We start from the raw sequence: 27,482 nt of genomic DNA on the forward strand, positions 1-27,482 counted from the left end.
TCTCTAAAATTCTCTGGCTCACAGGAAGTGAAGTAACTTATCATACAGCAGCATCTACAGCCATTTGTTTGAAAATCAGATATGGTTGACAAACTATCATCAACTACTTGTCAAAGAAAGGACATCCAAAGAAATTCCAACTAATGGGAATAACTTCAAATTTTAATTGATTTAACTGTCATTGAAGTCTATTAGGATTCATGATGTAAACATTATTTTAAAATATCACTTCTCAGGAGTTACTATTTTTTAGATTTATTTCATACACAGATTTGTGGAGGATTCATTATTAAATGGCAATAATTCAAAATTTTGGGAGCATTATTTTTTAACTGTCTTTGACCACTGTGGCCCAGGTAGTCAGGTCTTAGCTTGCAGAATCTGAGGCAGCCACAGTCCATACACTGGATCCAGCTTGGCTAGACAGGACACCCACTGGATTTGTGGCTGAAGGAGATCATTGATCAAGCCCTCAATTTGTTGGAGTTCTTGTCTGATATTGGAAAGCTCAGGGATACCATACCATCATTGTATGTCGTATGTTGCCCAATCTTAGAGTTGTCACCACGTCCAGGGACAACTCCGACAAACAACACATACACAAGAGGAGCTGGGTTGTTTCCACAGGAGAGCATAGTTCAGACAGAGATTAAATGTTTTGATCTTTGATTTCAGATAATTCAAAAACCATATGTAGACGGTAGATATGATTATATGACACAGGAGGTGGAATATGATGTCGTACTGTACAATTTTTAGTCTTAAATGCTCAGTTGGATTACATTGCAACACTGTTTCTTGGTAGCCAGGTATACAATTCTTGCTCAGTTGGGGACAGATTGAACAGATTTTTTTCCCCCAAAAATACACTGTAAAATAGGTCCATGATTAAAAACTCCCAGTTATCTTTTAACTGATGGCTTCCCCAGCAAGACCCTGTCCTAGCCCTGAAGATGCAGGTCCTGCTGGTGTTAGTTTTGTTTCCTTTGCCAATTTATTCATTCCTGTTAGGATCACTGAAAAGCAGTGTGAAACTGCAAATATGTCTTTTATCTTCCAGGCTTTTATCATGCCTGAGAATATTGACTTTTTTTTTATCATCACAGAGTCTTGGATACATTTTGATTTATGTGCTCTGTTCATTGAGTCATCTCCCATAGAATATTTATTTTTCCTCTAGCCAAGAATGACAGGCTGAGGGGTGGCCTTGCATAAATGACTTTAGTTGTTCTCTAGTCTCACTGAGCTGCTTCTCCATGATTGAAGCTGTTAAATAAAATAAATGAATTGCGTATTATATGTGTTTTGATCTTACAGATCTCCTAAACTTCCCAGGCAGGCAAACTCAGTATCCTCTTTCTGCGAATTCTCACTTTTATCATATGGTTTATTCATAACTGTATTTGTAATAATGATTTAAATAATTTTATCGTGTCATTTTTTTTTATTTTGGATCTTATTTACTTGCATTATCATTTTTAACATAAAGCACTGTAACTATATAAACGAAGGTATTATATTTTCTGATCTGCTGTGGTCAAGGCAGCTGACATTCACCTACTTAATTATTTCTTGGCCTGAAGTTTTTCTTGTTTTTCCATCAGATGGCTCAGGAGAAGCCTAGACTTAGACCAGATGATGGACAAAACTTACCTTCAGGGAAATGCACAACAAATCATACAAGAATTGCCAGAGTTCACACATGTGGTTTATAGCTCTCTACTCTGTTGAGTAGTTTTAGTTTTTGGTGAAGACAGTTCATGTGAGTGGAGGTTGAATCATTCCATTTTCCCACGAAGTCAGACCTCTGCTCAACATTTTTTAAATCACTCTCTCACACAGCCCTCCTCCTTCCATCTGTTTCTAATCAACACTCACTGCCAAGACCAAGATACACTTCCCCCTGAAGAGGCAACTCACAAACTTGTGAAAGAAACTGTTAAGCAGTCTATAAACTGGACAGTAAGGACAGGCCTCAGTGGACAGCTCCACTTAAAAAACATAGCTGACAGTTTAAAGTTTCTAAAATGATATGGAGACAATGAAAGAAACTAATTGTTTATTCCACTGAATGATTATGTTTTGAATTTGATATTTGTTCCATGTCATGTGGTTGTAATGTTTAGTACTACAGGAAAAGAACTGTTCATCTAACAATTCTCTACCACTGCTATTATACAGCATAGTCCTTTAAGGTCTCATCATATAGTATCAAGGATTATCTATAATTTAATTTATCATCTGACAAAAGGTGACAGTGTAGTATATACACTATATACTGTCTATAGATGTCAGTGTGCTTCAAACTAAGTGCTTGCCAATCTAATAGCATCTGACACTCCCTTTTTAAGCTGTGGAATTTCGGGGCAGTGTCCGACATTTGTTTAAACTTTCTGAAACAGGTAAGCTAACAACCACAGACACTTTATACTGCAACTGACCAGGTGTGCACAGCTGTGCAAGTTTTGAACTTCTATCTCTTTGGGGTTTTTCTAATTCTTCTTTCAACTAACACTCTCTCACAACTCCAAATCATTGTGTTTAGACTACAAAGACACAGAGTTCTTAGAGAGATCAAGTAAGTGGTGGGATGCATCCAGGAGGACACAGCACACTCTTAACCCTACCTTCCACTGTGGTCCTCTGAGCACTTTTATCTTTAGACATGGTCAGGGGAATACCTTGTATAATATATATTGCTTGAAGCAGTGCTGAGGGCCTTTAAGAGACTCATGTAGGTAAGTCCATGCTGTGTGTTGTCCATTTGTTGTCCAGTTTCACATGGATTTTTATGATCCTCAAATGAATGATTCTGATTTTTTTTTGGCGACCTCTAACTTTTTCTGTACTGCCAACATCAGAGCAACTGTAAATAACAAATATTAAAATCTAATGACATTTATAGAGCATCCATGCTCCCTACAGGATGAACCTTTACATTTTGGACACTTAATGAGTTCTTCACTTCACCATTAGCACAACTTTCATTTTTTACTGCTAAAGTGGTTTAGATAATCTGGCTAAATTGTTGGCTTTTTCACAACATGTCTGACTCATGTTTCTTGCCTACATCTTATCAGTTACTTTGGCAAGTACTAATAATGACTGGGTTGTTTATTTGCTTGTGATTAATGTCTTTGTGTTAGTCCCTTTTCTTTCAGTGCAAATGAACGAGGTTCCCATACTTAATACCCCCTCAGTGTAGTCTGCCTCTCCACAAGTGGTGTCAGTCCAGGTTCTGTGGTTTTGCCTAAGTTTATGTTGGACAGACATTTAGATATTTCAGGGTTTTTAGCTGTAAAATTAATAAAATCTTATTTTATTATTGGTTCCAGTGGGGCAATTGCATAGGTAGCATGGTTTGTCTTTTTCTCCTTTCTCCTGTTACAGCTTTCACCACACTGGCAACATAGGAGTGAGCATACTCTATTTTTGTTGTAACTTAAGTCTATCCTGATAGGTATGTAAGTTCCATTTGGAAAAGCATGAATGTGAATGCAAATTATTCCTTTTGAACGTTGTGCTCGTGCTCTTCCAGGGAACTTTTAGCACCACCAGCAAAGTGAGGAGGTGTTTGTTATGAAGGCAGTTATAGTTTTCTCTGGTATGTGTGGAGAGTGTAAGGAGACACTGTGGGGCCAAGGAGAGAGGGCTGACCTGGACTTTCTGACCTCCAGGGCCATCTCAGGAGAGGCTGTCGAAGCCTCTTCCTTTGCCCTGATCTGAAGATGAACCTAAGCTACAGCACGAGTTGTTTATTTCTTCTAATAAAAAATAATGGCTGCACCAAGCTGCCAGACCCAGCAATGGACTTTGATGACATGAATGGCCTTATCTGAAGGAGCTGGCAAAGAGGGTCATATGGGAAAAACTCATCCATTTGTGGGAGAAGTTCAGATTAAAGTGCTGCTCCTGTGAAACCTCCCCAATTATTGAATAGGACCCTGGCCTGTGAGTGGTCTCTGGTGTTTATACTGTGCCCTGTGCTGTGAATACCAATGTGTAGTAGGCCAAACATGGAGAAGGAAGCAAAGAGCTCTCCATCTTAGTGAGTTGGTGAGGACAGACTGTGGTTCAGCAACGCCAAACATCTGTTTAATGGTGGTGCTGTTCCTCTGCCATGTACATTACATCAGAGTGGTTTATGACGTGCACAACAGGAGTGTACAGTTACTCCATGGACAGCAAGTAGTTATATATACACACACATGTGTGTGTGTGTGTGTGTGTGTGTAAAGACATAGATAGATAGATAGATAGATAGATAGATAGATAAACAGTCCTTACCCTACATGTATGATATCCTTTTTTTCAGCACAATTTCTGTATGAAGACTGACTTATCATTGTGTCAATTTAGCAAAGTATGCAGCTGTTAGGAACCCAAAATGATACAGAATATAAAATTTACAAAGAAATAGGTGATAATTTCTCAGTGCAGGCTTATCACAGTGAAATGATACAAGGTTGAAAAAACATGGTTTCACTTTTTATATGTACAAATCAACAGGAAAATGTAAGAAATTCCAACTCAGCTTTCCCAACTATTCATTGAATGTATACAGCATGTATGTATGCCATTGTGAATCACTGGAAATGTCATCTCTACATGATATATAAATACAGCTTGTTACTGAAACAAAATATGTGGAGTGGAATGTTGAGTGGAATTCAAACTGAACAGCACGGTGGGTTCCCCGAAATGTTAAATGAGTGTCTTAAATTGTTAATGGTGTAAATCTAGGACTGTGTACAATTGTAGAAAAAGGGGGGAGGGGATGAGGTTCAGAGGATATACAGAGCTGTGAGGTGCTCCTGCCAGTAGAACACCATGGAAGCTGACAGCATGTTTCTCACTGTATCAACAGCAGCTCTCAGATAGCAGTAATCTGCTTTCATGGGAAATGCTTCCTCTTAGGATTGAAACTTAGGCTGAAAATCCACATGCTTCTCCTTTTTTAATTGGAAAAAAAGCTGCAGTAACATTATATTTTTTATTTCCTTACACAAAAAGTAAGAATTCACTTAATTTTGACTGTATACCCTCAGTTTGAAACAGTAAACATAGAGCTGCCTGTGTTTTTTTCTCTTGTGTGGATGACATCTCTGCCATAGATAACTGGAATGTGACAACCTGTTTTATTAGTCACTTGAGACATATAACTTCCACACGGTCCTATGGGCTGACACGACATAACTTGGACATATTTTGAGCTGTTTCCAACATGGTCTTTGAGGAGAAAAAAAACTAGCTACCGAAACTGTGTGATGTGGCTGCTCAGAGTCATGAGTTTCAACTTTTAAGTGGCCTTTAACAGCAATAAGCAATTCACATCTTAGGGAACAATTTTTTTTAGACACTGACAATACTTTCTTTTTATGACACTCAGGCTCTTCCTTTTAAGAGCCTCACATAGTGGTCATAAATTTAGAAGCTTTTGCAGGGCTAACCTTGGAAAACAATCAGAAAGCTCGTGTCTAAGGCTGTAAGGTAAAGCTGGGCTGGGATATTAGAGCAGCTGTTTCTTTTCTGCCTGTGGAGCACAGAGTGAGTGTTGAGGCTTTAAACCCTCTGCCCACCCTGGCCGAACAGAGGGGAAGGGGAGGGGAAAAGCAGAGGGAGGGGTGTTGCCTGTTGAACCCAAGGGTGAAAGGGTGCCACAGACCTGCAAATGGAGACGAGGAACTAACATTCAATCTGACTCTGCCAGTCAGGGGGTGGGGTTGCCATTTGGATGCATGCACTGTCTGCCTCGAGCCTGCCCTCTGCTCAAGAGACAGAAGCCCTCTGTTGCTCATTTGACTCTCTGTCATTCTTTCTCTCTTTTTCTCTCCTCCTCACCCTCCCTCAGTTTCCAGCCTTCCCATCTGTTAGTGATTTAGTCACAGGCTCAGGGGAGAGGCAAGTCCGCTAGGGGAGAGGAATCAGGACAGGGAGGGAGGGAGAGAAAGGGAGGAAGTCCACACAAGTTTGTTTTACAGGGCTCAGATCAGGCTGGGACGAGGCACAGCTGCATCTGGAGGTCGGAGTAGCAGAAAAGTGAAACCAACGGGAACAGCCCATCAAGAGGAGCTGCCCAGAGATTTTCCTACAGCCAGGAGACACTGTCAGAGACAGAGACAGAAAAAGAGGATCAGTGCTCCACTGGGCAAACACACAAATATGGCTGCTAAATCTCTGTCCTGCCTTTGCCTTCTCTGCATCCTCTCAGGGATTGCCTATCCAGCTTCTGCCACTAGGCCTGGGGAACAGCAACAGTCAGTGCTGAAAGTAAGATCTGACTTTATCTCTTTTTATATATTATATTGTGCATGCTAGCACAGCTATGTTTAGCGTTTTACCTACTGTACATGTACGTAATTGTAATGAGGCTGATGATTATGTTCACAAATGTTCAAGTGAAAACGGTAAAGGGTGAGGCAGACTTGTGAGTGAGGCTGTCTGGTGACTCGTGACTTGACTCTGTCTGGTCTTCACAATGGTCCTGCTTTGTGTTCACGCTTGTGTGTGTTTGTGTCATCAGAGGTACCCGAGGCTAAAGCTCCGAGGGGCTCTGAGTTACTGTCTTCACTGTCACGCCCCTCCCTTAAAGTTCCCTAATGGAAACCAGCTGCCAAATGTTGAGCAACACCCCAGAGAGAGAGAGAGACAGAGAAAGAGCACAAATAGACAGTAAGGGCATAAGAAGGACTACTGGTACACAGGCCAATATTCCCTTGGCTTAGTATAGCTCAGATAAAGGCTCAGAGGCCAGACTATCAACTCTTCAGACAATTTTCATTTCATAAAGTATTAATTATGATATCTTTTCTAGTTCTGAGTTTATTTCTTTTGCTCTAAAGTTATTATCTGCAAGACTGCCTGTAAATCAGTATCAGTGTCAAATACTATAATCCCCCAATACAGTGCGTTAATTGTTGCTTGTAATTCAGCCTCTCCTACACAATTGAAATTGCACTCCAATGCACAAAAAAACTCACAGGAAGTAGTGCATACATGTACTCGACATTATGTGGAAGACAAAAGCCATAACGCGGAAGACGTGTGAACTGCGTGCATGTGTGCACTGGGTTCAGCACTAACATGTGGGATGGCACCTGTCCTCCCCACTATTCTTTATTTAATATGACATGATTAATCCTCTCAGGCCACCATTTGTTTGGCTGCTCTGTGAACTGATACAAGAGCTGCTCTTCATGTATGCAGGACATCTCTTTACGTAGGAGAGATGAGTTTATGTCCTGTCATAGACTTGCACTTGACATAAGGGTATTTATTAACCATCAGCACATGCTTTCCTTTACCTTAACCATACTGTGTTTGCCATGTAGAAAGCATGAGTTAAAAAAATAATAATATTGTCACCGAATATAATCTGGACTTTTACAGTATTGACAGTCTGACTAATTGGGTTATCTCAACTTGATCTGAGCAAAATTATGAAAACTAAAAACTAAATGCATGACAGCATCTTACTTGCCAGATTGTGATCAGACCTAATGAGTCAACATCCACCAAAATGTATCTTGACTTACTGATCTTTAGTGCAATTGATTGGTTGGCAGCCCCTCAGAGGGGGATAGAGAAAGAACACAACAGAAAGCAAAGGCATAAGAATGTCATACATCCTTGTATACTGTACATGTGCTAGGTCCCTGTAGCTGCAAATAAGAAATGTTCTTTTACACTGTGACTATCAATGTGTTTGCTGTGGGTGCTTTTGAGGTTGATTTGTGTTGGTTTGTGTCCCATAGAACTGCGCTAAAGAGCCATAATTCTTGGTAACAAAGATGTAAGTGGCTTTATAGTGACTTTTCGCAGAAGTAAATGGTACAAAGAAACATCCTGGGAAAATATCAAAAATGTCTAAAAGAATGTGGAGGTAGACAATAACAAAACTTTCTGAGTTGCGGGTCCCCTGAGAGCAGGCCTCACCCCTGCAGCCAGACTGTCTGTGCACAGTTATTAAGTTAGGATGACATTCTCATGACCCAGGATCTGTCCCATACTGAGGGTGTTTGGAGGAGTTACCATGACTAAATCCAGTGTCTGAACCCTTCTCCAATGTCAGTAAAAGTACAGCAGCCAGCTACAGATGAGAAACTGAGCGGAAATGAGGTTCAACCTTCGAGCCTTAACATTTAATCCACTTAATTCTCCCACTCTTGGAAAACTCTGTTGAGAGTTGAGCCATATAACACAGAACACAAGCAGAGGACCAATCACAGTTAGAAGTAATTTTCTTATGCAACATTCTACAGATCCAGTGGTCCCAACCCCATACACACTCCAGAGAGAGGGCATGACTACACAGTCCTGAAGCTACATGATGAGAGAGTGTGTTGACATTGGACATCACTCATTTGTAGAGCCAAATCCTGTTTTTGTGCTTGATACAAGCTCCATTTGTTCAGCTCTGTAATGCAGAGATGGAGCCCAAAGGTCTATCAAGCACTGAGTCAACACACAGGAAATACACTGATACATACTGCTGGAACAGAATGGAGACTGAAGCAGGATGGAAGCTTCACATGAAAACTGTGAGAGACTATATAACATCTTGAATGTCATCTTTGTTCTCTGTAGTGGTTGCAGTGCGTAGGCCACAGAAATAGTTCACATTACTGAGTGCGCTCATAGTTGGCAAAAGGGTGCTGATGACAATTACTTTGTTTTCTTTCTAGGAGTGAGATTGACATCAATCTTGTGTCTGTGTATTAAGTATGTTGAGTGAGAGTAGCCTAGCTTAAAAACTTTTTGCAACACAAAACAACTAGCCTGGCTCTGTCTTTAAAGTAAGGCTACTGACAATTCTTAAGCTCACTTGAAAATTAAATGCATGTAGTTTGCTTCACTCATGGTTCTCATATGGGCCATGGCAGCAAGAAATGTGGTGCAGAGAAAAAATAGACAAACAATACTGCCTTCATGCTAACAAGGCTAGCAACATTTAGGTTTGCAACATTTATCATGATAGCAAAACATGTAAAGTACATTTTTGCCAGGAAGGAAACAAAATCCAGGAAATATGTCCATGAGAACCAAAATATGTGAAAGCCAAGAAGAGCTTGTGTTGTTTTTGTGCAAAAGTCTAGCAATTTGAGCAAAGTGTCCCTCAAGGCTCTGTTGCTGTTTTAAATTTACATGCTACATCTTGGCCAGGTTAGTCAAAATCATGGTGTTCTTTGCCATTTTTATGCTAATGAAACTCAGTTATACATAATGTTAGAACCCACAAATGAGAGCATCCTTGCTAAACTGTCATCTTGCCTCTCTGATAAATTTCCTTTAATTTAATAGTGATAAGTCTAATTTTGTTTGGTTCCCCTAACCCTGTTGATAATATGATATTTGTCATGTCTGTTTGGTACAGCAGTTACCCTAACCTAATCCAAGACCGTTTTCTTCCACAGCATAGTTAATCTTAACCTTAATCTATTTTTAGTCTGTTTTTGGTCTCCACCAACTCCTAAAAATATCTGGCTCTTTAACTGCTAAATGCTCCCTTGTGTTCATTAGCTAGTCACCTTGACAGCTAGTGTACAGTGGGTTTATCAGAGCTTCTTCCTACAGTGTAGCTGCACAGGAGCACTGGGTGCATGAATATAAGAAGTAGCACCAACGCAAATTCACAAAGTATCCTTTTCACTTCTCTGTTTATGTAAAAGAAACAAGATACCATGTGTTAAGCCTTTAGTTTTACAGGTGATGGTAGGCGTATTTTTAACTTATGACAGAGCCAGGCTACTTGTTTCTCCCTGGTTTCAGTCTTGCTATGCTAAGCTAGGCTATCACATTGTCATACCTCAGATTCATACTTAATCTCTCTCTCTAAAAAATAAAGCAGGTTTGTGTATTTTTCATTTCTTAAAGTCTGGAGTTTAAAATGCAAATGATTACAACACCACATCGCCAAAACATGGGTAGAAAAATGTTCTTCCACAAGCCACTGGATTGAGAGTCTAAAGTGTTCATGTCCTGTCTCTGCACCATCTGCTCCATCTCTCTCCAACCCTAAACTCTGTCCTGTGCTCCCCTGTGTATACAAACTACAGCTGTTTGACCCATCACTGCCTGTCACACAGCTAAGGGTGAACCATTTCAAAACTCTTTTGAGTGGCTTCACAAGTGGTAAATAACACTGGATTTCCCATAAACTTGTGGTTTATTACTCCTAAAGGCTTGAACCACCATTTGGAGCCGAAACTATATTTTTTTCTGTGCACAACAAATCCATTTGCATAATGAGCTGCATTTTCAGATTGTGTTTACATGGAACGTGGACACATTGAATATTTAACTCGTACTGATGGATGGTTGTATCAGTGTATGTGTACTGTGGGTTAGGGAAAACCACAGGAAGAGGGTCTGCAGGAAGTGCTGCTGTTGACAGGATGTTTCATATTAGTGAGCTACAGCATGTCTTTGTCCCACAGCCCATCTGTGGATAAATCAGAGGAAAATATGAATCACACGTAGACATACAGTACTGTATGTCTGGGGAATGTTCCATTTTCTGGCTGCTCTACATGCATAGCATCAATGTCCAGATGACTGAGTGGAACAAGGAGGTCAGAGTATGAAGTTCTTCCAGACTGCTGCAAACAAAGCGCTACTGTATGCTTGTAAGCCTCATTGAATGCTTCAGATGTGCAGAGATGTTCAAAAGTGTGTGTGTGTGTTTTTGAGAGCAAGAGAGAGACAGACAGACAGACAGACAGACAGACGGACATGGCTATGAACTCTGACATCACACCATCCTGAGAGACCGAGATGGACAAACATCAGACAGGATGCAGGTTTTAAAATGACATTCTGTAACTGGGAGGGAGCTGCCACAATTCTGAAGTTTCTCACAACTCACTTCAAAAATCAGCCTTTTTGCCTGAAACATTTTGTTCAGTGCTTAAAACTAATGTATAATGTCAATGTCTAACTGCAAAAAACATCTCACTGATTATCAGTATTATCAGGAATATTTGTTTAACAATCTTAACAAGGTTCCTCCATTAACTGCTGCTCTTATCAACAATACCTTTCAGACAAGGACAAACTACTCTGCTGTTGAACATAACAAATCACTTTTGTTATTTACTTTAGTTAATGACTTTAGCCTATATGAATTGATAAAATAAATAAAACATTACTAAATAAGTTTTTTACCATGACCAGGACTTCCCTACTTTTGACCGAGGTTCCAAAAAGAAACTCAGGCCCTCTGACCCTGTGTGTGTGTGGTGGGCCTGTTCAGTAATCCCTAGCAGATTCACTAACTTGGTTTATATTGGAAAGTATTGGTTAGAAATATTTGGTTTCATTTTGCATCTCTATCTACTCAGGAGTAAGAAACTCATCTTTGAATTGCCTCTCCCATGAGGTTTCCTCCATTCTTTCTATGTGCTGTTTGTTTGAGGATTGTTTCCCAGTCTTCTTACAGAGTTTAGGCTGACTCAGGAACAGTTGATGTAAACTTCTAATCTCACTGAGACATTGTATGTTTGGACCATACAAATAAACTTGACTTAAATTGATTTTCATCCAAACATCAACTCATTAAGTTTCGAAATAAGCCAAGTCCTTTTCTGGTGCTTAGGAGAGATGATTGATAGGTTTGTGGCCTAAGTTAGAGGAAGATGAGTTAAACAGCTCTCATCACATGCTGGTGCAGTTTAACTCTGAGTGTGAGGATGATAGAAGGAGTTCAGACAGAACTGACTTAAAATGTTTTGTTACCTAAAAAAAGAAAAACCACAAAAGTGGTTGCATCACTCAAAGACTTAAACTGCATGTGCATGTAATGAGAACTTATCTCCTTCTATGGTCTAAGAACTTATCAGTCACCCCTTGTGCTATCTCAGTCACTAAATGATTCATTTCATACTCTTAAGTGAAGTGGTCAGGTTTCTACTGCAGTATTTTTTAATTCAAATGGGGATTGTTACATGGTGTGCTCATTGAGACAAAAGGGTCCTTTGCAGTTTGAACTTCTTTTTTGTGCCAACCTTCGGACAAAAGATCAACTTCTAAAGGCTGCAGATGGAACCATTTAATTTTTGGGTCACTTCTGCTGGATTTTTACTTGTTTGTTTGTTTTTTCTTCATTTAGCATATATATTTCTGTCCCCACTGCAGGTGTGTGCGAAGGGATTTTTCCTTAGTGAGCAAAACATATGCTTACCATGTAACTGTAAAGGCCACGCTGACTACTGTGAAGACATCACTGGCATTTGCATAGTAAGTTTTTTATGCTGATTATCATGAATTTAAGTTATCAAAGTAAACAAAACTACATTCATTTTCATGAGAACAGATAATAGATTGTTTTAATATTGTAAGAAGCCATAAGTTTAATATTTCCTTTTCAGAACTGCAGGGACCACAGTGCAGGTGATTTCTGTGAAATGTGTGAAGATGGTTACATGCTGGCTCCCAGTCTGGATAGACGCCACTCCTGCCGACCTTGCGCCTGCCCCCTCTCAGTCCCCTCCAACAAGTAAGTCAGTTCAGTCTGTTCTTGTTTCTGTAGCCACAAGGCTGAGTGTTGGCAAGCACTGTGTAATCTCTGAAATACTTTCCCCTGTGTATCCGGCCAGCTTCGCAGTGCACTGTGACAGAGGAGGAACCGTTCTGCGGTGCAAGTGCCAAGAGGGCTATGCCGGACATTTCTGTGAGAGGTCAGTGCTCACAAGAAGTTACACACATCCATTGTAAACAGTAATGTGGTCCATGTACATGCAATAAAACTACAGGTTATACAACACATATGTGTGTGTTTATGTTGATATATATGTATACATGTATATATATGTCCAAGATATTTTACTGTAGGTTACAGCACAAGCCACACTAGAATGCTTGCAACGTGCACATAACTTGCATTGTGGTTAATAACAAATCAGTGTAATAAGTATATAATTTGTAATTTGTAATAAAATGTAACTAATGGCCTCAATAGTGACTAATAAATCAGATATAATTCATTAATAAGAGCAAGTTTGTGTTTGATTCTCCACTTGAAACCAAACCAAAATTCATTGCTGCCACAAGACAGTTGCATTTTTACTGAGGTGTGTGGTCAAATAAAAAAATCAGCCACTCTAGTACATTTCACATGCCATTATTATTGCTTTCTATGCTTAGACCTGTCATGAGCACTTTGACACACAGATTGCCCAATGAAAGAAGTCAATTAAAAACCTTAAACGAAAGAAATGCACACATGCACTGACGATCAAAGAGGCTATCCAAAGGTAAAGTTATTCATTGCAACAGGCAGTGATATTATATCACTGATATATTTTCCCCATCCAGGTGTGCTCCGGGTTACTATGGCAACCCCATGGCGATTGGTAATTCCTGTAAGAGGTGTGACTGTAACGGCAACTCCGATCCCAACCTGATCTTCAACGAGTGCCACAACGTGACAGGCCACTGCCAGCACTGCTGGGGAAACACCGCCGGTGCCAACTGTGAGAGGTGTGCCCCAGGTTTCTATGGCGACGCCATCACTGACAAGAACTGCAGAGGTGCGGATGAGGAGGGAACTCCTCTATCTTTAATTTTCATTCAAGAGATGTTTAATCCATCCTGCTCTGGCTGACTTACAGCAACAGCAGTTCAGCATTCCACCAGGTCAATGTAGTACCTGGGATATTATGTCACACTGTGTTGGAGTCCACATATGAATAGCTCTGAGGAATTATCTGTATGTAATCGCATATTACATTGTTTATCAGTTGAGCAATATCAAAGTTATTATATATGCATCAAAAGTTAAAGTTACTTTTCATGGTTTGTACATTGTGATCTGTATATAATCCTTATATTGTTCAGTGGAAAAACAAGACAAGGTCACAAGTCAGGATCAAGGATTACCATATGCCTTTTGAGACCCTGCAAGTCCAAAAATAGCCATGCTTGTGGCATCATTTGACCTCTAATGTTCTCATCACTGCATATGTCCTGTGTCTGTCCCAGAATGCATGTGCAATAAATGTGGCACCTCTTCATGCGATGACAGGACAGGAGTGTGTCACTGCAAGCCAGGTGTCACTGGACGACTCTGTGACCAGTGTGAGGTGAGACAAACCTCGTGACTTTACTCAGTCCAACTTCCTCTGGGAAACCCAGGGATTGTGTGTGATGCTAGGTTAAAGAATGAGGCAGAGGAGGTTTATTACAATCTGGATATTTTTATGATCTTTTCACTCCTACAGATAATAATAACATTGGACAATAGAGGTGAATTGCAGTGATCTAGGATATCCAGTACAATCACTAAAAATGAAGTACAAGGCAAGAAACACAGTCAGAGAAATATGAATATGAAGCTTTAGCTCATGTGAAGTGCTGAAAACAGGTCGTTGAATTGTAATAACTGAAAACAGCTATTATTATTATTATTATTATCATTATTATTATTTTAGAACTTTTATTTAACAAGACTTAACAAGAGCTGAAAGCAGTTGAACTGTCATTTGAAGTGTAAAAGGTGAGAGTAACTTATGTTTGTCATTGTTTGGAGGAAAAAATCAAGGTGGACGACAAAATGATCACACAGACTGTCCCTTATAAGCATCCAACAGGACCAGATCTATAGACTGAACTCCTGGTACAAATTTGACTTCACACTGTTGTTGGGAGTGAACCCAGTTGTCTTATATTGCCTGCAGTTGGACACACTCACAGTTTTATCTCCACTTAAAGTGGTTTAGATAATTTGGCTGAACTGAGTGTGTTTCCAGACAGGCTCTGTTGTAGTAATGGTGCTGTTTTCTCAAATCCCTGTGATTACATTAGCATTATCATTACTGATAAAAAATGATGACCAAAACTGCCAAAATAAGACACCAGTTGTAACAGATCAGAACCATCCTTCAAATGATGCACAACATGTTTCAAAATGGACTTAGAGGCAGATGCTGGAATCTAACAATGTTTTTCATTCATGTAATCTAGGAGGGCTACTCAGGTTTCTCCAGCTGTCAGGGCTGCCGGAGGTGTGAATGCGGGCCAGCTTCTGTTCGTTCCACCTGCCATCCTCTCACCCATAGCTGTCCGTGCCGCCCGGGGGCTGGAGGTCGTTACTGCGAGCGCTGCCTCCCAGGTTACTGGGACTACAGCCCCTCCGGCTGCAAGAGTAAGTCATCTGTCCGTCATACAACGTGTCAGATGTTCTATTACACTTTTAAATAAAACATCCCGGGATCCTTTATCGAAACATTCATTGCAGATAACGCTTTCCCAGAGAAAAAAAGCTGCAGTGTTCACATTCCCACGCCCACCACCACAGTAGTGCACATGATGTCAGAGAAGCATCTGCTGAGAGCTGTGACCCTGTGGCCGGAGACTCTCTGTAGAGAGCCGGATGACATCACTGTGAAACCCAGATCTACAGTATATACACAGACAGCTGCTAAAGCCATCAGTTCCACACAGGAGAGGCCACACAACAGATGTGCAGGCCTGAAGCCAAGATACCATCTGTGGGTCTTGATATATATTTGCCAATTGTACTGGCCCGTTTCCAGCTGAGCAAGAATTTAAACTAATGTGCATAGCTTTCTGTCTTACACTGTATGATGAATTGTATCTGCATCTGTTTTCTTTGTAGAGTGCGACTGTGAAAAGGGCCACTGTGATATGCACACAGGAGAGTGCCTGCCAGAGGCTGCAACAGTCAACCTGTGCAACATCAGTAAGTGGAGTTCATGACAGAATAGTTGAGAACAGTTTTTAAAAGAACAAAAGCCTGTTTGTCTTGTCTGTTTGAAACCTTATGAATTTTCTACGGTGTTAGGTTGTGATGAGTGTATTTGGCATCTGATTGGGGACTTGCGGTTGTCCAATAAGACACTGGACCAGCTGAAGGTTGGAGTGTTGAACATCTCCACTGGGGCTGCTGCTAACGACAGGCTCAAATACTACAACTACACAGCTCATCGACTGCAGGTAAAGGCACATAAATGCAAGAAAATAAATACAAATACATGATGTATAAAAAAGGAAAAAAAAAAGTTAATTCAATATTATTGTATGAACTATGGATTAAATAATGTGTATTGTGGAAATGGTTGTTTGTGGTATAAAAAAAACTGTCATCCAGCTTTAAAGTTCTCCTTAGCCCCATGGTGCTTTTTAGCTTCTTTTAGCCCATTGTTTTGGTATTATGGCCAGAAAAGGCCATAATATGTTAAACCAAAAAATGTACAGCAGTTTAAGCTGTTTTAAATTTGTATGATGATGGTTAAACGGGAGTATTAGACTGCTGCACTGGTTTATGTTTTCTTTTTCATTTTATGCTACTTTGAGCTTTTCACCATTACTTATTAATTATAGCGCAGTCTGATGCATCCATTCAACTGCTTTACCTTCAGACTCAGTTTCAAGGCTGGAGGAACAAATCATCTGCAATCAAGGCACAGACTGGGGAGCTGGAGGAGGCCACTGACACTGTGGTGTTAGACATCAGACAGCTGGGAGAATCGGTCAGCAAAGTCATCTTTCATTTTATGCACATGGACCAGTCCCTGGAAGGATTTTAGAAGTTGAAGCCACTGTTTATTCCCTAGAGATACATTCCACATCAGTGCTGTAAATGTTCCTATCAGTGTTAATCCCAGTAACAATGAGGTTAAAACTGCCATATTCAAAACTGCTTTGCTACATATCCATATTCTCTACAGTATATTGTTGACTTATTCTAATCTCTCTAGAAGACACTGGGAGTCACAGTGTATTCTGTAGCAGTGACTTTAGCCACTGATTGATGCTGCCAGAGATCACTGATTATTTTTTGTGGTGGCTTTCAGGAGAGTGTGGTGATGACTTTGGGGAACAGGCTGGATAACGACACATCAGAAACCTTAACCCTGGCTGAGCAGCTCAGTACAAACCTCACTGATCTCAACATTCGCATCGAAGGTACCAAATTGTTCTGCCCACGTACAACAGAGGTTTTTTTTATTATCACTGAAGTTGTCTTACTGGAGAGAACCACGTGACTTCTGAACCTAAAATCTGGATGACTTATGCATCTTAGTCTCATATGCAGGGTCCATGATGCACGCTGTGTGTCTGTACCCATGTGTGTTAATCTTTGTGTTTGTGCATGTTTGCAGAGATGATCCATGACTGGGAGCTGTACAGTGTTCACCAGGATGTGGACCCAGAGGTGGTCAGACGCAACACAGAGGAAGCCCAGGGAATGGTGGCCTGGATGAGGAAACTGGACCTGTCCCCACGAGAGCCCATTGCCACTGACGAGTCAACTGAGGCCCACGACTGTGAGAACATATAGCTCATGAAACAAACACACTGCAAACTCAAACAGAAAAATGCACATGCACATACAGACACATTGGTTTCCTTTTGTTATCCTCTTTGGTATGAGTTTGATATGGCAAGACATGGAGCTTGTGAAATTGTATTTAAATTAGTTCATTTTTGAGAGTGAACATTATTCAAAAACTAGGAGAAATTTAACTGACACCTTTTCAGTAAACAGTGAGCATATGAGGAAACAAAATTGGTGACTTTTTAAATTAATAATCAAAGTAAACCTGTGAAACCTTTGCTGAACAGTGGCTCAACAGCAAGTGGCAACTGTACTCTAGCCTGGTATCACCAGTCTCTAACTTCACTGTCAGTTTTAAAGAGGTGTTAACAATGGCTGCAGATAGGATGCAAATGGATGGACCTACAACCATTCTGAGCAATGAAACATGTGATGTTGCGCAGACGGACAGAAAACTGTAAAAAAAACTTTAAGATGACATGATGTTGCAGGAAACACTTACATGAGGTGAACTTCTTTGGCGGCAGTTCCCACAAGATTTTCTTGGAAAACCATGGATGCCAACATGCCTCACCACTTGTTCAGCACCCAGGATTCCAGGCTACCAAGTATAATGTCAGAGGCATATTTCTGCCTCATTGTGGACTCCAAGCTACAGGGCAGTGATTCCCAGTTTGGTTGCTCCTGTCCCTCTGTGAGAGTGGCCAACAGACGAACAATATCTGCTGGGTTTTCGCTGTGCCCCATCTTTTTGGGGACCAGCAGGGCCAATTGGTAACCTTTACCAAACCTGATGGTGGTGCAGCAAACACATCTCTCTTATCAACAAACACTCCAAGTGCGGTTGTTTGTTCTTTTAGAGAAAATTACCATCCGGTTTGTTCAACACTGTCACAACAGACCTCTTCACATCACATTGTTAACAAAAACACTTCAGTGGTGCTCCTCCGTCAGTCATGGCCCGCCTGTCTCAGGGTGTATGGGAATCTGTCTACATGGGGCCAGACCCACCTACAAGAGCAAATAAACATGAGCTGGCTGATTCATCTGTTTCCATGCTAAGTAAACTGACATTTGTTATAGTAACCCATCTATCCTTGGTCATTTTTGTAAGACAAACCCCCTGAGGATATTGATTTGAGCAAGGGTATGTTTTATTGCTTATGAATTCAACTTTTTATTTACAAACCTCACAAAAATTCCAGAACAATTGCCATGTTTTTCTTCAGTTTGAATGCCAGAATGAACAGCCAACAACAGCCCAGCAAAAGATATATTTGTCCAGTCTGCTATGTAGGAGAGAGAGAGAGAAATGGCAACACTGCTCAAATTACAGTATATCTCACCAGAAAAGACTTAATAGACCACTATGAACAGCATCAAAAGTAAGTGCTCGATGGTAGCTCTGTAGGCTGTGCTAACAGCTTACACTAAAAATGTTAACGTGCTCATTTTTAGCAGATAACAGTCGTTACTATTGTTACAATAGGCTGAAGGAATGGCACATAAATAATTGGTAGTTCAACCATCTTACCTAATGTCATGCCTGCTCATAGAGCCACTCCACTAATGCGAGTCAACAGAGACACAGTGCATATTTAGATACACTTTGCTTTTGCTGGAGACTGACCACAAACCCATTTTGATTTAACTTAACAGCAGTGAAACAGATGTAGCTATATGGCCTGATACTCTATAGTAGCAAGAGTCACTCAAATCTGACATTAATGATGATAAAGTAATGGCTCTGGTTTCTGATTGTGTTTCCAGTGCTGAGGCGTATCCGTCAGTTGGAGAAGAAGTTGATCATCACAGACAGCCGCCTCCCACCTGTCAGGGAGGTTCTGACCCGCTTCTCCACCAAGCTGTTGGATGCTCAGGGTTTTCTCCAGAAAGCAGCCAGCACCATCCAGGAGACAGAGAACAAGTACACAGCCAACGTCCTCAAATTCCAGAGGAATGAGGTGATTCCCATGGTCCCCTCTCTCATCCCTCCCCCAGCACTCCCTTCTTATTCTGTGTTTGTCACTATGAATTTATTAGGATACAGTCTTGTTTGAGAGCTCACAGTGTGCGCTGGCATGGAGTTCCTCCTCTAAGTGCTGTCTGCTTTATCTCCACTCACAATATTTCAAACAATTTGGAGCTTTACTCAATCGCACAGAGGTACCTGGCCTTAAAGGAAACTAGAAGAGCCAGTCCTTAGTCTCCTCTGCAGTTGTCAAATACAGTGTGAGGGAGATCTGGTTGTAGTTTTCCAGGCATGTCAGAGAAGTCTATTATTGTGGTTTTTAAGTATCAAGAACAAAAACATAAAACCATCTGTGGGAGCTTTGGATTATTACATTAAGAGGAGGCCTGCATTGGGGGATAAGTAATGCTGCAACGCACATTTTTTCCCATGATAATATCCAGAACCTACACAGAGAAACATTCTATTTCAATTTTCCCACGATGCCCAAAGGCAAAACACAAAATTATCACTGTACTGAGGAGATTTATCTAGCGTGACAGGACTGATGGGAGTGAGTGGTACAAATATGAATCTTCAGTGAAGTGTGTGAACTTATCTTGTCAGCGCTCAAGCTAACAACCTTGCTGGGAGAGTTATTGTGATTGTCTGTGACTAACTAGCACTTAAGCAGCGAGCCAGCTACAATAGTTCAACATATTTTGCAAGCACACCAGGAAAAATTTTGCTGTGTCACTTTCTAGTGTCTTAACTAGTGGTGACTAGATGTTTTTTTTTTTCTGGCTCTTTCCATCACTGATTGTTCAGTTGTGGTCATAAGCACAACAGACCACACATGACTACAACTAGCTGTGATTAGAATGTGATTAGAGATTAACCAGACTTATACCTAATGGCTATGACCCAGAGACCAAACAGCCTGCAGTCTCCAGTACCGAAAATATTGTAAAAATGGTGTAAAAATATTATTGATTATTGATATAAGTTGATTTATATCCATTTTGGTTCCATAACTAACAAAGAAAATCAGACATTAAGTTGACTGTGACCTGTAGTATCTGAGACAAGTTTCAAGCCTCTGTAAATTGTTTGTAGAGCAGAGATGTGGAAACCATTGGCTGCCTTCCAGGCAGGAAACTCATTAAAACTCTTTAAATCTCTAAACATTTGTCTTGGAAAATGGTTGGCAGTGATGCAAATACACACAAATTTTTGATAAATTTGTTAAAACAGGCACAAGCAATAGTATGGTCTTTCTAGTCCCTGAGTTTACATGCTGTATTTGTTGACTTACAACTGTCAAATAATATATGGTTGGAATTTGGATCCAGGAAGCTGTGATTCATGTTTTGTTGCCATACACTGGTTAACATTATGGTTCCTGCTACCCAGCAGAACAGCTGCGGCTGGACTCTGTGTGTGTATATATATATATATATGTGTGTGTGTGCACGTATGTTATCAGGAGTGGAGATCTCCATGATCAGGGTCTCTGCTGTAAATCAATGCCATGAATGGTGCACTAACCAAACACAGAGCCTCTCCTAATCTGGGGCTCTTCCTAGCCTCAGCACAGACCGGTCAACACCAGCTGCAGCCATACTGCTGAGTTACCACAGCCAATCAAATGATCTCAGCATTGTGCCATATTTAGTCATGCAGTGGTCAAACAAAAGATGGGTGTGGGTACTGTAAATGTTCATATCCACCATCAGCCAGAGGGAGGGGGGAAATATCTAGAGAAAAAACTTGAATATTATCTGAGATTAAAGTAAAAACTTTTTCTTTATTGGATTGTTGCCAATGCAGTGAGAGAGCCGGTGTGATATGCAACAATGGTCCCTGACAGCTCCAGTGATTTCTTTACTACTTTAGCTGTTACTCTGGGGTTCTGTGTTGTACCTTTAGAGCTGGGCACCAGTAGCCCCAGAACTAAATCATCTTTTTTTCTTTTTTTGTTTGTCTAACCATGGACTGATGAATGTCTTAACCCTTTGAGATGGCTCTGTAACCCTTTCCAGCTTAATGCAGTCTCTATTTTGCAAGGCATGACTCACATCAGTAGATGCTTCTTGTGAAGAGCAAACTCAAAATGTTATCAAAACTAGTGCTCTTATAGCGCCAAGGGCCAGTGACCTAAGCTTAACATAAAGACTGAAAGCACTGTCAAACCAAAACCTGTGGTTTATGTGGTTATGGGGAGTTATGTAAACAGCAGCTGTCAGTTTACATTTTCAACATCAATTCTGTTTTGTAATGTCAGTGATCGTCTCTGGTGCTGAATGTGCTGTTGTCACGTCTGGCTATGTTCTCTGAATGTACACATGCTTTTGTCTGTTTCCTTAGGTTAGTCTGTCTACGTTTGTTTCTCTTTCTCTCTGCTGTACTCTTACCAAGATCTCAACATAGGTCTCAATCTTAATGATTAACTAAAGGCTACATATATGAGTGACTTCTCAGAGTCTTGTTGCCACCAGTGCTGTCAGTTCCAGCATGTAACTCCCACTAAAATCACAAGCTGTTGTTTTTACTGATTGTGCACAGATTAAGTGAACAACACACATGGTGTTAATTATTGCATTTCTGTCGTGTTGGTAGGTGTATTTTTGAACAGAACCAGGCTAACTGTTTGTACTGTTTGAATTCAGGCTAAGCTAACCACCCCCACCTCACCACTTAAACAAACAGATATAAGAGCAGTATCAATCATGTCATCTAACTCTCTGCAAGAAAGTGAAGAAGTGCATTTGTTTAAGTGACAAAACTGTTTCAAGATGTCTTGGTGGCTTTAGGCTTTTGAGATGCAGTTTGAGTCTAGCTGGAGAAAGTGCTTCTCATTTCATATCTATTCTCACTGTGTCCTATGTAATGAAGGAAAAACAGTATTGGGGTAAAATCTGAATCTGAAGGATTATTTCCCTGTGTCCACAGGTGAAGCAGCAGGGGCTGACAGATGACCATACTGCTGTCAATGACACACTGGAAGTAGCCAGAGGCTTCATCTCTGACACAGAGAGGACTGTGGCTGAGGTGGATGCTATGGTGCAGGTGAGGCTCACTAATATGAGGATCAGTGCATCATAACTTAATAAACTGTGATATGGGGTTGTGTAGTATCTCAGGCCTTGCATTGAATTTATCATGAAATGGATTCTTGTGACGCCGCCTTTGTCAGATTCTACAACTAGCCAGTTTGATTTGGAGGCGGAGTGTGGATTGGTGTGTGTGTGTGTGTGTGTGTGTGTGTGTCACAAAGTAAATGGTGATGTTACTGAGAATAACCCTGTATAGAGATTCCTGAATCTAATCTACTGATTCTGATCCATATAAGTAAATCCTATAGTGTATGTATCTGTGTATTGTGTGTCTGTATGTGCACATCAATGCACACAGAATGTGACAGAGTACCATGCAGCGATAGATGGTGCCAGCCAAAAGCTGATGGAGAAGACAGGAGCGTCTCTCGCTGGCCGACAGAGATCTGGTTCAGACGGCCGACGATCACGCTGAGGAGCTGGACAGACAGGCCAACGAACTGGAGGAGTGAGATACCCTTCTAAATTAATCTTATTTAATGCACATCATCAAACTAACCATAAAATAAGCAAAATCGAAACTCTGCCTTGTTTGTGATGCTAAACCTTTAGACCTTTGGTTCCTATTGAAGATATAAACCTTTGAAAACAAAATATACTACAGTTCAATCTTTTATAAATCACCCAGTACAGTGCGGCTCACTGATGTTAGTTTTTTGACATCAGTGAAGCTCTATGGCACAGAGGAGCAACATATCAAGCTTTGGATACACACACACAATGCTTGTTAGTAAGATACATTCATTGTTGTGACTTGACAGTGAGGCAGCATCAACAATAGCAGGACCCTCACACTGAGGCAGCTGAAGAGAAGTTTCCATCATTCATGTTGTTATTTACACCTGTACACTTCCCACTGTGACATGTCAAATGTCTTCTGTCTATAGCTGCAACAGAGGAAAGATTGATTATTGTTCATGTGCTCTTTAACTGCTGCTTTACTAACTCTACCACTACTTTTTTATTCAGTATTAATTTTATTAATTAAGTTATTAATTTCACATTTAATTTTAGTTAACACTCACTGGGGAATCTAAAGAATATGTGATGACCTGACATTATTTGAAAACTTAAAGCTGCACTGATTTCTTTTTTCCATTTTGGCCAGCGGAACACATTGAAAACACAGTAACATAGCATCACCTCTTTAGTTTGTAATGACTAACATGTTGGCAAATGTATTAGCACAACATAGAAACACTCAAGTTAGACTGTAACATCTACCATCCTGTCTCCTCCAGGGATCTGAGAGCGAGTGATGCCAACGGCTTTGTGCAGAGAGCCATAAGTGCCGCCAATGTCTACAACAACATAGTGAAATACATCGACGATGCCAACATCACCTCACTCACCACCCTCAACTTATCCCAAAGAGCTGAAGATGTAGGTTACATCCTGTGGCAGATATGCAGGCAAAGCCAAAGAACCAGCTATTCCTTTTCCTTTTCTATTCTTCTGAACTGACAGTAAACATATCAAATCTGCAGTATAGAGGGGGAAAATTAAAAATCACTTCAGTGGTTATCTTTGAAATATTTACTAGACAATGACACACTCTAATGCTTAGGAAGAAAAGACTGCAGAATTTTTCTAATGCGTAAGTACAGTTTCCACACACATCTATGCATGTGTATTACAATATCAATATCATAACTGATCTAAGAACAGTGGAAGAGCAACTTGACAAGCACACTTGTCCGTAGCTAGCTATAGCCTCCACTTCAGTATCATATCATTCTAATTGTTGTGTATTTGTAGCTTTAACAAGCTGCTGCTTGCCTTTCTTGTCATGATGGCACCCCACTGGTTACATCATTTCACTATACAGAATACATTTACTTTAACTCATAGCATACTAGGTTTCACCTTATGTGTTCTGTGTTGCAGGCTATCACTGGGCGTCAACAAACAGCTTGGATACCTGGTGACACAGAGTGACAATGTTTTCAAGGAGTCTGTTTCATTACGCTCAGAACAAATTGGTATGAATAATAATTTGTTCACAGAACTAAATACTACTGACATATCAACTGTATACATGTGAACACCATCCAATGTCCATCATTTACTGCATTTTTTTGTGACAGAGGTTGAAAGTGAGGTGGCTGACAAGCTGAAATACATTGAAGAGACCAAAGAGACCATGGATAAAAACACCAAAAAACTTTCAGAAATAGTGCAGGATATCAGTGGAATTCAGGCAGGTAAGATGATATTTTGTTATTTTACACATATGTCATTTCTCACTTCTCCATGACATACTTTGACATACATTAGCTCTTTTTTTTATCTATTTGCATCTGTTCACAGACAGAACACCACAGCGCCTGGAGTTCACCCTGAAGGTAGCTGAGGGTACTCTCAACCGCTCAGCAGAAGTCCTTCAAACTGTCACCCCCATAAGCAGCAAGGTTGAGGAATGGGCCAACAACATGAGAAACAATGAATACTCCACAGCTGCTTATGAGCAGGCCGTTTCTTCTGCCGGAGACGCTGGTATCAGACTCAGGAATACATTTATATGAATATCAGCAAACAGTAACTCAAAAATGTGTTAACTCTGCTATCCAGTTGGCTTATCCACTGTAGTAACAGTGTATGTATCTCAATTAAATATTTGTTCTCTTTTTTAACTCGTTTTGCAGTGGAGAACCTGAATGTGCTCGTTCCTGAGTTGCTGAACAAGCTGAAGGTGGTTGAGGAGAAGAAACCTGTCAACAACGTGACCACCAACATCATGAGGATCAGAGAGCTCATAGCCCAGGCCAGGAGCGTGGCCAAGAAAGTGAGTTAATGACTCAAAACATGATTACAGCATGGTAGGTGTAGGAGAGACAGGCAAATCCAACTTCATTTTAGACCAAGGATTCACACAGTTACAATATAGAAAACACCTTGTCAGGATATAGAGATTTATTGTATTTATAACTGTAGCAACTTGCTGGAAACCAGCAAATTACTTTTCAGAGGCAATATTGGTAATAATAATAATAAAATCATAACAGTAAGAGGAGTAAGATGAAGAAGAAACTTTATATATACAGCACGTTTAAAAGTACTTTGCTTGGTAAAAGTAAGATAAAACAACTCAGCATTATTGCAAAATAAGATGAAAATAAAAACAGACAAAACAGTAGAGGCAGGGTTAATCTAAACTGATCATCAGAGAAAAGCTCATAGAGCCTAATAAAATTTTGCATTATCTATTGCTCATGCATAAACCCTATTAAAATCCAGTGCCCTGACCAGAGAGCAAGAGGCTAATAACTAACCCCTCATGGGGCATTGGAGCATCCCCCATACATGACTTTTGTAATTCATGCAATTTTTGTCACAAAAACAACCCCTCGTATTGGTTCACCTTAAGCTCTCAGTCATTCTGATTTGTTTTCTATCCCAGGTCCAAGTGTCCATGAAGTTTAACGGCCAGTCCTCGGTGGAGGTTCATCCTCACACCAACCTGGAAGAGCTGAAGACAGTGACATCCATTAGCTTGTTCATGAGAGTGGACCCTGACAAGGATCCCATAGAGGACCGTTTCATCCTTTACTTGGGAGACAGAAATGTGAGTAGTCCAGGGAGAATTGTTTGCTTTGCAGTTTGGTGTTAGTCACGCTAAAATAAATGCTCACCAGGAAGAATGCTACTTAGACACAGATGGGAGTCATTACATCAAGTAAATGCAGTTGTGGGAAACAACTGTGTTTAATATGGCTGGGTATGTGGCTCAGTTCTGTTGCTAAAACACAGACTTGCGCCCAGGGGCAGAGGGCAGAGATAAAATGCAGGGATCAGCTTGTGACATGAATAGTTTGTTGTGATCATGGGAGCAGGAATTACAGCCTTTGAAAGAGCACAGTTGCCCCATTCAAAGAGTCTCCAAGAGACGCCTGTGACAATAGTGCATGTGTGTGCCTTCAAAGTTGGCGTTCATTTACATAAATACCGTTGCCCCTGTTCACTGGGGCACAGACTAGTGCAGCTACCCAGTGTGAGGCCTCTCTGTTCTCTTTAATGACATTCCACCTTGGTGATCTCACTGCCACTGTAATATATGCAATAATGTCTGTCTACAGCTTTTCAGTGTGGAATATTAGCTTCAAGATAAGCACAACTGGTAGTCACAAATCCAGGATGTCTTTGTTTTTCAAAAAAGAAGTCATACCACAGTGGTGAACTGTTGTTAAGTGACACAACAATGGCAGTGACAGGAAAATGAGTGTCAGCTTACTCTGATGTTTTCTGATGTTTATGCCTTCAGGGTGCAAAGGACTACATGGGTTTGGCTATCAAGAATGACAACCTGGTGTACGTTTACAACCTCGGTGGCGAAGATGTTGAAATCCCACTGGGTTCAAAGCCTGTTAGCCAGTGGCCTGCAGTCTTCAATTACATCAAAGTAGAGAGGTAATATCTGTTGATGAGCTTTTGAAGCAGTGGCCTCATGCAAAAACCACTCATACAAACAGATTTGATCAAGAAGCAAATACATGTGATTAAACTTGAATGTCAGATCAACCCTCTTGACCAAATATAAAGTCAATTCATGTGCAATTTACTAAAGTGATAAAAAAAAAAAACAGCAAAAACAACTTAAAAGTACCCTATACTGACCACTAGTAGCACTGTGGAGAAAGCATTATCTTTTGTTATTATATCATAATGACAAACATGCATGTGTAAGCACCTCTGGCACATCTTGCAGGCAAGGAAGACTTCTCTCTGAAGTCTCATTTACTCGATAAATGAATTCAAATAGACTTGATAGTTTACTCAGTAGCATACACTAGATTGAGATTTCAGACATTTCATTTATTTAGTTATTTATTTTTACTTTATGATTTTAGCATGGTAACTTATTGAGTTCAACTCAGCAACTGCCTCAGAGTTACCAGAGTGACCTTCTGTTCTGTCCATTCTGTTCTATCAAGTGTACCATCATCTTACTGTATAATATTCTCTCAGCAATCGTTTGTGACATCCCCATGGCTACCTCAGTCCAAGTCATGGACCTCATGCTTTAGCAAGACATTGTTTATGTGAGATCACTCCTCCTTCTGTTTTTCAGATAGCTTCTTTTTACTCTTTTATTTAGAAATGGAGAGGAACAGGTAGCTGT

The 27,482-nt window shown here is 40.4% G+C and overlaps 1 protein-coding gene across 1 annotated transcript in view; it reads left to right on the plus strand.

The window, feature by feature from the left end:
- Positions 1 to 5,868: 5,868 nt before the first annotated feature.
- The window catches only part of lama4 (laminin, alpha 4), a 29,683-nt gene continuing 8,069 nt past the window's right edge, over positions 5,869 to 27,482 (plus strand). Inside the window, 24 exon segments of the mRNA XM_018699714.2 lie at positions 5,869 to 6,270; positions 12,133 to 12,234; positions 12,366 to 12,493; positions 12,594 to 12,674; positions 13,312 to 13,526; positions 13,978 to 14,078; positions 14,959 to 15,139; positions 15,614 to 15,697; positions 15,800 to 15,951; positions 16,377 to 16,487; positions 16,812 to 16,923; positions 17,121 to 17,285; positions 19,067 to 19,260; positions 22,200 to 22,316; positions 22,662 to 22,721; positions 22,723 to 22,811; positions 23,605 to 23,746; positions 24,251 to 24,259; positions 24,261 to 24,345; positions 24,451 to 24,567; positions 24,674 to 24,859; positions 25,009 to 25,148; positions 25,764 to 25,928; positions 26,625 to 26,770. Of these exon segments, the coding sequence (XP_018555230.1) occupies positions 6,163 to 6,270; positions 12,133 to 12,234; positions 12,366 to 12,493; positions 12,594 to 12,674; positions 13,312 to 13,526; positions 13,978 to 14,078; positions 14,959 to 15,139; positions 15,614 to 15,697; positions 15,800 to 15,951; positions 16,377 to 16,487; positions 16,812 to 16,923; positions 17,121 to 17,285; positions 19,067 to 19,260; positions 22,200 to 22,316; positions 22,662 to 22,721; positions 22,723 to 22,811; positions 23,605 to 23,746; positions 24,251 to 24,259; positions 24,261 to 24,345; positions 24,451 to 24,567; positions 24,674 to 24,859; positions 25,009 to 25,148; positions 25,764 to 25,928; positions 26,625 to 26,770 (2,990 nt within the window). The 5' untranslated portion in view covers positions 5,869 to 6,162.

This window comes from Lates calcarifer, linkage group LG7_1 (assembly GCF_001640805.2).
Source record: "Lates calcarifer isolate ASB-BC8 linkage group LG7_1, TLL_Latcal_v3, whole genome shotgun sequence".
NCBI classification, from domain to species: domain Eukaryota; kingdom Metazoa; phylum Chordata; class Actinopteri; family Centropomidae; genus Lates; species Lates calcarifer.